The sequence below is a fragment of the Gymnoscopelus microlampas genome (genome assembly GCF_963454915.1).
Source record: "Gymnoscopelus microlampas genome assembly, chromosome: 13".
NCBI lineage: Eukaryota > Metazoa > Chordata > Actinopteri > Myctophiformes > Myctophidae > Gymnoscopelus > Gymnoscopelus microlampas.
This window is the reverse complement of record NC_139950.1, coordinates 20,495,225-20,507,498: the sequence shown is the minus strand read 5'-3', so window position 1 is coordinate 20,507,498 and position 12,274 is coordinate 20,495,225. Positions and strand designations below refer to the sequence as shown.

Sequence of the window (12,274 nt, the reverse complement as noted above, 5' to 3'; positions counted from 1 at the left end):
TTAAAATAGATTTGTGTCTTTTAAAAAACATTACAAAATTTCGATCTTATTTTGAAGGCAACCGGAAACCTTATTTGTGCTAGGTCGAAAACCGGATGTCCTATTTCTGCTTACGGAACGGAGCTAGAGGTGAGGACCGAGGAGGACCCAGCAGCAGACGACAAAGGACAGAGCTCAAACTTTTTAGCCCTTGACCCAAAAGAGAAATTTCTCCCTGGGACCCCAAATAGTTAAATAGCAAATCTACAAGCTCACAACGCCTTGTGGAGCAACACATTGTGAGCTTGTAGATCAGCTATTTTTACTAAAAGTCATTAAAAGTTACATTTGTGGAATTTATTTTAATTGTTTAATTATTATTTTTTCAATTTAATTTAATACTTAGATTGTTTTTAATTTCTCTTTAATGTAAGAAAAACTCCTAATATTTTGTATTTACATTTTTGAAAATCTTTTAAAATACAAATATTTTAAGAAGAAAAACAAACAATACTCGTGACCCACACAAATCGTTCCGCGACCCACAATTGGGTCCCGACCCACTGTTTGGGAAAGAGTGGTTTGCAAGGCTTGAGATGGAAGAAGAGGCAATTAACAACAGCAAGCTCGTTAACCATGGTAACAAGGTAATGTTGGCTTAGAATATTACAATAAGGAAGGTAGCCTCTATTGTAACACTAGCTATGTATGCAGTGTTCATACTTAGCACATTTGTTTACGTTGCTGTTTAAATCATATTGATGATATAAGTATTGTAAATTAATGCATGTATTGATTAAAAATGACCACACATCTGATCACAGTTATTCTTTAAGACTCCGGGTATTTGGAATTTAACATTGCGTTGCTGTGGCATTTCATTGACTTAATGGCAATATGGCCGCCGTGTGAATATGGTCTATACTATAAGCCCCTTTGTTTGCACCTTCAAAGGTGCATACAAGGGAATCACGTGACGTTGATTCCCTTCTCCTATTCACTCATACTAGGACATGATGACAGAAGAATGTAATGCATTCAAACCCCCACCAGAAGACTTCTGGAAAGTTGTGAACTGATATCTGTCTATGAGTGATGTGTCAATCAAGTATTTTGGACTTCTATATGGTCGCCAGTCTGGGTCGCCCTATTACTTTGAAGGGTACGCCTCAAGCTCGATAGATCTGCTGATAGGGAACATGTTTTCTGTGATATTACCAGACACACATAAAAAGCTAGCCCTGAATGACCATAACAGGTCTGTAACTCTGAGAGTGTTCAAATGGAACCAATGGGTTCCAAAGAAAATCTAAAATTTGCCCGTGTACAGACGTATTGATGAACCCCACAACACATTTAAATGTTGCCACCCCATATAAGGACATTTGTAGGAACTTTGGACATACCTTCAAAAAATTATACAACAAGGTAAATACACAGTTTCACCTGGCACCCCCCTATAGAGTACTGAAGTCCTGATGTCACTCCTACTACCTGGGTCATTTTTTTGTTTTGGAATTCCCTTAGGCAAATCTTAGATCGTGCGACTCGTCATATAAGAATTGTGTTCCAAAAATAAACAAACCACCGCGATTTTGTCAGGTATTTGACTCCGTGTCGTTTATGATATTGAGTTACATTTGATAACGTCTGTGTTTGAAGAGCTTTTTTTTTTTTTTACTCTTTCGATAAATTAGTACTATTTCAGTTGATGCTTCATATCTATATATTAGTAAATACAGAGTAAAATCGCCAGGGTGGTTTGTTTATTTTTCTAACACAGTTCTTTATGACACAATCTAAGATTCCCCAATGGGGATTCCAAAACAAAAAATAACATTGTGACCCAGGGGGGATAGCGCCCTATAGCGGCAGTGATGTCAACCTTCGGTGCTCTATTCCGAGCCAATCAAACGAAGCTATGGGAAACTGAACCAGAACAGGAAACGAGTTAGCCACCTTCGGAAAACCGGGACTACAGTTATTCAGAGCGGCAGACCCTATTGGGGACTTGTTATCCTCTGCAAATGTCGACTATGGTACCTACCTGGCAGCTCCAAATTTACTCCCACTTTACCGGGCAAACCAAATGTCGGCCATATCTGCCATCAAATTTTTCTTATTCCTTGTTCACCCCTCCAGCAAACTGGAGGTCATTTCCACCACTGAACAGAAAAGAAAATGTTCATCTTTCAATTTACTTTTTTTCCTTCACTTAAAATCTCAACATTCATAATTTTATTCTCACTATTGCAACAATATATCTCAGAATTCGGAGGGACGTTTTCCTCATAATTTTAACTTTATGTTTTATTTCAGCTTTTTCCCCACAAATGTAACAAACAAATTGCATCACTGCGGAAAGCCTGGTTTCTATTCTGGATGAACTAGTCTGATCCGGTCTAGAGCCTGCCTACTAATCAGGTAATATGTACACACATACATGCATGCACCGTTTCCATATCTGCTCTAGACCCAGGCCGGATCAGCAACCTGCAAAGCATATAAATTTAACCAGTTCAATGTGAGATAGGCAATTGCGAGACAAAAAGCAGAAACAAAACTCCCAACTCCCATTTCAGGCATTTTTCTTTTTACTCATTGACAAAAATGTCCTTCCATACCCTGTCACTGATTTAATCAGCAGCACTGGTTCCCACAGTGGCAAGTATTGATTCTGCTCCACTGAAGCCCCTTTCACTTGAATTTTAAAGCTGTTTCGCAACTGACAAACGCAACAGGACATTGATTTTCAGAGTCTGGTATCGATCCAGTAAAGCATGATAGATCCGGTTTGAGCCCTGTGTGTTGCGTTGCTCCTGCCGCATGCGTGGAAATCAACTTTTGTGGTGTTTACTGTACTGAAAAACAACAGGAAGTACCCAAAACAAATTTCCAACAAACTTAATTTAATTTGTGTGCCTTTCAAAAAAGAAATGTGTATTGTTGAATGCACTGTGGTGTACTTGACATTATATGAGACATAGCCAGCCTAGAAAAATGACTAAACTAGGCTTGTTAGCTATTTAGATTTATTTTTTCAACTAAACCTTTTAAATGTTCCCAATGCTTCTTCCCTTTCAAACTGGCCAACTCTGCAAAGTGCTACAAACAAAGCATGCTACCAATCCATATTATTATCATGTACCAAAGTGGCTCCATTCACACGTGGCTGACATTAACATGCACTTAAAATCCAGACGGTATTCAGTTGGATTATTTACACCTACATGTCACTCTCCCTTATAAAATGGACACTAGCTGCATTCATAAGTTTTTCCCAAACTTTATTTATCTGATGTTGCAGAGCCAAAATAAATGCAAGAACAGATTGACAAGTAAACTAGGTAGCATGCAGTGTATTGCCAGATTGGAGTTCTGAGAAACAGTGGGACCCTGAGCCCAGCACAGCAAGCAAGGACAGTCTAAAGTCAATGGGCTTTGATACGGAGAACTGTCTCTAGCTCTCAACCTTTCCCTGCCCACCATGAAAATCAATACACAGAGTAGACGTACTGTATACCGTATGCATTTTTTAACACAAAACATAACTAAGACATCTATAAATGTAATATCAGAGCCAAGACAAGTTAGGCCTCAATGCACGACTCACAATTTACACCATTTTTATTCATAACACAGCGAGCAGCTGCTGTGTATTTGCTTGTTGGAGATGTTTATTAGACAACTGCAATGAGCAATGCATAACGTTGCTGTCGGGCAGAAACCTTGTATCTCCATATTTCAACTTTTTATGTTTTTTCATAAATGAATGCTTTACTTCATTATATAAAGGTGCCGCACTCGCACAGAAGTAATGAAAATAGCTGATCTATTTTAAAATGTTTTAAAAAATGATACTAAAGAAGGAACTGTTTTGGACATACAAAGTTTACGCGTGACAGTGATAACATTGTAATTAGATAAGTTTAATGTTCATTAAAAATATACAAGCTTTTTATTTAATTTACCCAGAAGACCAGATTGCATGCCCCATTAACCAAGATGGTATTATAACTAAACAACAAAGGGAAATCATTAATTTAGACAGCCAACACCTAGTCATTCTAAGCAAGCAGGTGACACTGCACTGTGTGTGTACGTGTGTGTGTGTGTGTGTGTGTGTGTGTGTGTGTGTGTGTGTGTGTGTGTGTGTGTGTGTGTGTGTGTGTGTGTGCGTGCGTGCGTGCGTGCGTGCGTGCGTGCGTGCGTGCGTGCGTGCGTGCGTGCGTGCGTGCGTGTGCGCGTGCGTGTACACTCAGTTATGCTTGTGTGTTTGTGTGCACAAATACACACACACACACACACACACACACACACACACACACACACACACACACACACACACACACACACACACACACACACAGTGTAGAAGAAAGGCAGCGTTATCAAACTGCAGCTGATAGCAGATTTGTCGGCTTGCAGAATTAATGTCAGTTTGAGGAGCCATGGTCTACTTCCTGTCGTTGGTTTCAAACAATTGCATCAAGCCAAGTGTAACCGTAGGAGAGCGTTCAAGCTGTGTTTCTGGGAATGTTGCCATGATGCTCAAGCTGGCTAAGACGCACGTATACACACACACACACACACACACACACACACACACACACACACACACACACACACACACACACACACACACACACACACACACAGATGGAAAAGGGAAAGTTTAAACTCTTACACACACACACACACTTTATTTCTTGCTTTCTTACACAAACAAACACGCACATATACACGCACGCACGCGTCATGCACGCGCGCGCACACACACACACACACACACACACACACACACACACAGATATTCACATCCTCCCAGAAGAGGAGCACTACAGCTGAACCAGAACTCTGCTCAATACATCTGCAGCCCAGGCCTGACACAATGCATCCTTATTAACATGAGGAGATATACTGGAAGGGAGAGCTACAGCATCACTCACCTTAACTAAACCTGGCACTGTCACTTTGAAACGCCTGTCATATGGAAGACCACCTCTGTGTCAACTCCCTTAAGCTTAACTATTGTCAACCACAGGTCCCTATTTTGGGCATGTCGTTATAGGTGAAAATGTAAAACATTTGTCAAAGATAGTCAAACATTCTCGAAAAAAGCAGGGTGACACCTTGTGAGCTTGCTGCTATTTCTGGTATTCATCACATAACAAGAACAGATTTTCAAGCTAACAATGCATTACATCACATTCACTGATAAATGGAATATGTACAGTATTAGTTAACTTACTCTGCCCTTATTTCTCCTGTGAGAACTTAAATAGGACAAAAATGCATTGTTTCCATGTATCTGCACGGTAGATTAGTGCTTGCTATACAAACTCAAAACTATTTCCATTAATTCATAAAACTTTCCTATGGGAATAACTTCCAAACTGCTTTTGTAGAACTTTTTCTCTACTAAAAAAAATCCAGAAAAGTTTCTTTCCAGTGTTTCTTTCTACTGGTTTTTACTGCTGTTGCCAGCAAACATTAGCTGGGTTGGCAAATAACTTTCTTTCCATCCTGATAGTATTTATGGAGGTGATGTGGGCTATGGCCAGAGTACACAATCCACTAAATCTTCCCAGAGATTAATCACTTCCTTCCCGATGAGGTAATAATGAGATTATTGCAGATCCTTAATTAGATAATCGACCCTTAACTTCTCCTGAACATGAAAAAGTTTGTAAGAAATTGGCAAGGTTGCATATGAATCTCTTTTATCTGATCTGTACACTTAATTCGATGTTAAGGTTCTATCTTAAACCCATATTTCTGAGAATCTAGATCCTGGAATCTGTGGCAATTAAACACAAGACAGGCAGGACATGGGAAGCAATACAAAGGAACACAAAACAAATGCCAGTCATGTACACACACACACGCACACACACACACACACACACACACACACACACACACACACACACACACACACACACACACACACACACACACACACACACACACACACACACACACATTCATCGTTTCATTAAAAAGTCTGCTTTTCCTCAGAGCAGCAAAGAATCTTGTTCTGTTAATAGCAAAGCTGCATCTCAGACAACAAATCTTAAGGTACTAGTCCAAAATCCCAACCTGAGGATGTCATCCACGACAAAGCCCTTAGACCTGGCCAGCTGGGTCAGAAAGTTCCTCCTGCTTCGGCCCATTTTCCTCTCCACCAGATACAATCTTACTTCTCGAAATTTGACCTGCTCATGACTCTGAATGACAACTTCTACTGGCCGCTGCCTTTTCCTTGTGCGAGGTAAAATAGGAGCGCGGAGCATCTCTTTCCAAGATGAAGTATCTAAAATAAATTTGTGCTCCTCAAGGAATTTCCACTTTTCAAATTACGCACTTCTTGTCATCTTGTCATGCACTGCTTAACTTCCATCTAAGAAAGCAGCCACTTTGGTGATGCCAGTATTGTTGATGTGTTTTTTTTTCTTTTCTTTTATACCAGGATGGATTGGCAGTTGGAACAGAGTTGGTGCGAATTGGCAGACAGGAAATGCCCCTGGCAACAGGTGTTCATGATTTGGTGTTTACCAAACCCATATCAACTGACAAGTTGGCAGAGAATGGTGGAAAAATGTTAAATGAGAAGAAATACTCTTTTGACATCAAGCGTTCACATCAAAGTCAAAGCAGTTTCAAGCCCAACCCAGTCTGACTTGAACAAACTGCCTAATGTATAGTAGATTTACAGTACTAGTTTTCATGTCATAGCAATTCTGCCCGGCTGACTTGAGCTACCACCTTGCTCCGGGGGGAATGCTGGGACCTGGGTCACCTCACAAAACCCCCACAGCTGTCTTGCCATGTCCAGTTCATCTCGCCACCTCACCATCTCATTATGTCCAGACAAAGCCCGTGCCATCTGCTCCCTGGCTTTAATTAGGTTGTTGCCTTAGATGAGAGCCATGGTGAGCCATTCCTCTGAGACCCGGCTCATATATGCACACATACTGTATGGAGCATTTAACTGCTTATTGTCCAAGGATCCATATTGGGTTTGGGTTATGATAAGTTATTATCTCCACCAGTGTGTGTGTGTGTGTGTGTGTGTGTGTGTGTGTGTGTGTGTGTGTGTGTGTGTGTGTGTGTGTGTGTGTGTGTGTGTGTGTGTGTGTGTGTGTGTGTGTGTGTGTGTGTGTGTGTGTGTGTGTGTGTGTGTGTGTGTGTGTGTGTGTGTGTGTGTGTGCATCTGCTGCTGATCTCGACGATCAGCATCAGATTTCTTGTGCATTATGACATCAGCCGAAATCCAAACATATTTCAAATTCGTCAATGACAAATGTATGTTTTTATTTACACCTACGTGAGCCTCTGCGAGAGCAATCACCCCTCCAGCCAGGCTATCGAATACACTTCCCGCGAGGCTATGGGAGGCCAATCGGGCATCTATCCATCTGGCTTATGGGATCTATACTACTAAGTAGTGAATTACAACGCTCCTGTCTCTCCGGCTTATGGGATGTATCTAGCCACTAGCTGCCCCATCCAGTTGCATATACTTGCACACAACTCCAAAACATTCTCATCACATGACATGCCCCAGACAGACAGAAAGATGGAGGCGTTAGGTCATGCCTCCTGGCAGAGATTTGCGCTCTGCTAAGCTCCCCATTCCTAGTTCCTTTTGCAACCTACTGCCTACAAGACAATGTGGCTGTCTTTACTTGGATCACTTTCTCCATAGCTTCAATTATCTATGCAACAAAAAAGGCTTTAGTCAATAGAGTGTAGTATACTGTAATAGCGCATCTCTTTCAGTGGACCAAGCAGGATGGATTTGTTTGATTTAGATTATATAAAGTTCACTATACAGCTTTATTTTGCATTAAAGGAGTAGTTCACCCCAAAAAAAAAACGTATTTTCTATCAATTACACACCCCATGAAGCCTTGAATTCATGGATTTATTTTTGTTTTTTGTCACATTCCTAAGCCAATAATTCAATTACCGTCTCCTAACAGCTAATGTATCCGGTAGGAGACACAAAGACTCTTTGTGTCTCCTACCGGATATACACATGGTCATCAAATTATTGGCTTAGGAATGTGACAAAACCCAAAAAGAATCCATTAATTCAAGGGGTGTGTAATTGATAGAAAATAAGTCATTTTTTGGGTGAACTACTCCTTTAATAAGCAAATTCTGTGTCCAGATCTTTTCTTAAATGAGCTTGTGTAGCATTGACAGAATGCAGTATATTACACCTCCACCCTAAGTCATCTCATTAGTATGATGTTTGGAGGGTTAACAGGTGTCACAGGGCAGTCTCTGACTAATTGTTTCTCTGTTTTCCCACAATCACTCTGCTGTACAGTATACTGCATGAAGCTGTTTGGCCCTGGTCCAAACTGGCTTCCATTCAGCCAGCAGAAATCACACCAGCACAATAAGACCTAATTCCTCGTCCACTTTCAACCTGGCCTCCCTATTTTTGGCATGTCATGTCATGGGTGAACAATTTCCAAAATAGTGAAAATAGCCAATCTACGGTACCATGCGTCGTGAGCTTCTAGATCTGCTATTTCCTCTATTTCAGCTATTTTCGCTATTAAGAATGAAATAGGGCTTAAGTGGTTTACGTGCCTTTTGCATGTATGCTTTCATTGCTTTGTGTCTGTGTTTTTCTACCAGTGGGTGGGGGGGACCGAGAGTGGTCTGTGAGATGCTCTGTCAGGGTAGCTGAGAAAGAGAAGCTTCTGTAGGTAAGTACAGAGTTCTGATTATCTATTAGCAGAAACATAACTATTTTCTTGCTCATTTTGGGGTTTTCAGTTTTTTGGTCCTTTGGGTTAAGAGAATACTTTGTAAAGGTTAGACAGCAGCTGCGTGTAAAAGAAATATTCTCTAATACAGTAATACTTTCTTGGATGATAGTGTCTGTCCCCTTATAGTACAGTATGTTTGAATGTGAGTCACATTGCACATCACGCTGGGCAAACTGTAGCTCTTAATGTCAAGATAAAGGTATGACTTTGTGGATATCACATTACAGGTGCTGGCAATAAATTATGCGAGCTGTGGGAGAGATAACACCGCTCCGGTAAATATTTTGGAATCGATAGTCTCACACAGCATCAAAGAGCTGCTCTTGTAAACTAACAGCCGCAAGGTGAATCGTTGACACTCATTATCAATCCTGTACAAGAGGTGGGTGCTACTTGCTATGTTCAACATTCTAGGACGCATACTCTATAGTGAAACAGACAGATCTTGCTAGTGGTAATTAACCACCATTCAATCTGGGAATGCATCTGTGTCATTTTAGATTTATTTGGCTGTTCAAAAATAGCAGATATACAAGCTCATAGCGCGGCACTCGCCTGCCACTGAGGAGCCCTCACCGGGAGGACGTCCCTCCCCCGAACACGTGCCAATTGTGTTCGTGTAGACGCCAGACAAAGCCTGCCACAGTTAAATTAACACTGTATTGTGTGGAACTTGGTTTGTCTGATCATTTGTAATCTAAATTTGCTGTGAAACCCCAAACACAAAGGCTGGCTATAAGTGAGGTCATGATTTGAGCAACCGGCGTGAAAGATTGCCTGTTTTATAGAGATGAAAGGAAAGTACAGTGCATGTCCTCACTTCCTTCCTCATTTATTTCCAAATTGTTTATAACTAAGCTTGCTTACATTACATTGACTTTACTGCATCACGGCAATATAGGTGTCAATAAATAAATAAAAATAATATTGCAGCTATAGATACGAGATGCTGCATCTCAAGGGGCTTATCCTCTAGTGAATTTTCAAAATAAATAATCAATATGGCAGCTCACCATAATTAAAGTATAGCTGTTCAAAGCCCATTAGAGACAACTACACAGTATTGTACAGTAGCACTCACTTAATGTTTTTAATTTAAGGAAGTCACTACTTCCCTTTTTTAATGCAATGTTCTACTCAAAAGTGACGTGTCAGAAGAGGCCCAAAATGCGGGTTACCCGGCTGGTTAGTTGTAATAAGAAGTGGAGGAGAAGAGAGGACATCGCGGACCCAGAGTTCCCATCATTGATCATTTATTTCAGCATCAAGTACAACAGCAGAAGAAGCCAGGAGCCGAAGCCCCTGGCCTAACAGCCAAGCAGCCTCACGTCCTACCAGTACTCGTAGCAATGAGTAACATTTTAGTTCATCTTTTAAACTGTCCATTCGCATTTGAATACAAACAAAGGGGTGGGATGGGGGAGAATCCCCCACCGGCTGTTGACCAATAGTTCTTTGATCATTTGGCCATCCTGAGTAACAGTTGTTGTCAGGAAGGTAGACTTAGTGACTCCAAGATAACAAAAGAGTTGTAGATGCCAATCACACCTACAGCAGTGTCCCTGATTATCTATGCGAGCACTAGTCTGTGTCACTCATGATTCTTACTTAGCAAGGTTACATTTATATTTCTTTAGTATCATTCGATTATGTTTTTACTTGCATACTGGTATAAAATATGACCAGATACGACAAAAGGATGATTTATACCGCAGCCACTTGTACCACAAATGTAGGCTCAGATCTACTAAATTACTTTACACCTTACACATACAGTTTGTACACAAATGCATCATCTCTGCTAATGACTCGAAGTCAAAGTTACACTGGTATGGCCTTTTAAGACCAATAATCATTCTGGTTCTGGCTCTCCGTCCCTAGAGCACAAACATTCCCAGTGTATTGTGATGTAGTCAGCATAACTGCATGGGCTGAGCAGTGCTTTCCCTGCACTGGTTTTTAATACAATGTAAACATACACCAGATGCATATCTTCTAACATTGTGTGGTGCTTTGTGTTTATCTGATGGAATGCTGCCAGCTGGACTCGGTTTTTCAGTGTCATTCTTCCTCACTTCCATCACTTCCTCTGTCTGTTGAAGTAAACTCTTGTGTAATTGTTACTGTGGAAGTGGAGAGGTATATTTCGGCTGATGTCATAATGCACAAGAAATATGATGCTGATCGGCGAGATCAGCAGCAGATGCGCGCGTGCACACACGCACGCACGCACGCACGCACACACACACGCGCGTGCGCACACACACACACACGCGGACAGTACAGGACAGATGTCACTCAGTCCATACTGTATTTCTCAAGCATACCACTCTATGTTGTGACCGAGATGAGCCTGCTGTCCAGATAGCCAAATACAGGTAGCCCACTTCATGAACTTAATTGCTATGATACACCTGTAGCCCAACTTTGAGCATAAAAAAATGGTTCTCCAGGCATTTGGGCATTTCTCCAGCTGTCCCCATTTTTGACCAGACCACATCTGCATCCAGGTCATGCCGGCCAGGTGTTTCTTGGTCTGTCTCCTTCCCTATTTGCTTGTGGATTCCAAAAGAGGCCATGTCTTGTGATGTTAGATGAAGGCTTGCGAAGAGTGTGACCAATCCATCTCCAGCGTCTTTGGAGGATTTCCTCCTCTGCAGGCTGCTGTCTGGTTCTTTGCCACGAGTTCCTATTTGTTTATAGCAGTGGTTCACATTTTCATGTGAAGGACTCCAAAATGTATATGTGTTTGGGTGCGGCAGGAACCCCCATCTGAAAATATTTTGTGCCAGGGACCAAGATTGTTAATATAAATCTTTCAAAAACACATGTGTGTGTGTGTGTGTGTGTGTGTGTGTGTGTGTGTGTGTGTGTGTGTGTGTGTGTGTGTGTGTGTGTGTGTGTGTGTGTGTGTGTGTGTGTGTGTGTGTGTGTGTGTGTGTGTGTGTGTGTGTGTGTGTGTGTGTGTGTGTGTGTGTGTTTTAAGGAGATAAATCACTTCCTCTTTCTGTTGAAGTAAACTCTTGTGTAATTCTTACTGTGGAAGTGGAGAGGTATATTGAATATATACAGTATATTGTATATTGCGTGTTCAGAACCAAATGCAAGAATGTGCTGTGACTGTGCTGTATCTATAGATGGACAGAGGCTCTTGGTATGAGTTGTCCCATCTTACACTTTCCCTTTATATGATTATCCACAAAATGCAATTAAAAGCAATCATAATAGTTATTTACAGCAGAAGATCTGTTTTGTTTATAAGCTGAAACTCTGATTGCCGCTCTAATCCTCTCACAACATTAAATGCAAAAAAAAGGAAATTAAGAAAATAAATCCCAAAGTTGTCAGAATAAGGAGTGTACAACTGTATAAGATATAAAGACTTGCAACCTTGTCACTTCCCAAACCCACGATTGTGTAACCACCATGCTAAAGTGGAAGTGTAACAATTGTTGACTTCTGCTTGGGAAATGATTGTGTTCTTTGACTGCTTTACAGCTCAC

General features: G+C 41.0%; 1 protein-coding gene across 1 annotated transcript in view; it reads right to left on the bottom strand.

Moving 5' to 3' along the window:
* Positions 1-6,275, bottom strand: part of dntt (deoxynucleotidyltransferase, terminal) — a gene marked incomplete at both ends in the record, with an annotated part of 93,923 nt that extends 87,648 nt beyond the window's left edge. The window contains one exon of the mRNA XM_084076433.1: positions 6,082-6,275. Coding sequence (XP_083932559.1) covers positions 6,082-6,275 — 194 coding nt within the window. The remainder of the gene's footprint in view (positions 1-6,081) is intronic.
* Positions 6,276-12,274: the final 5,999 nt, after the last annotated feature.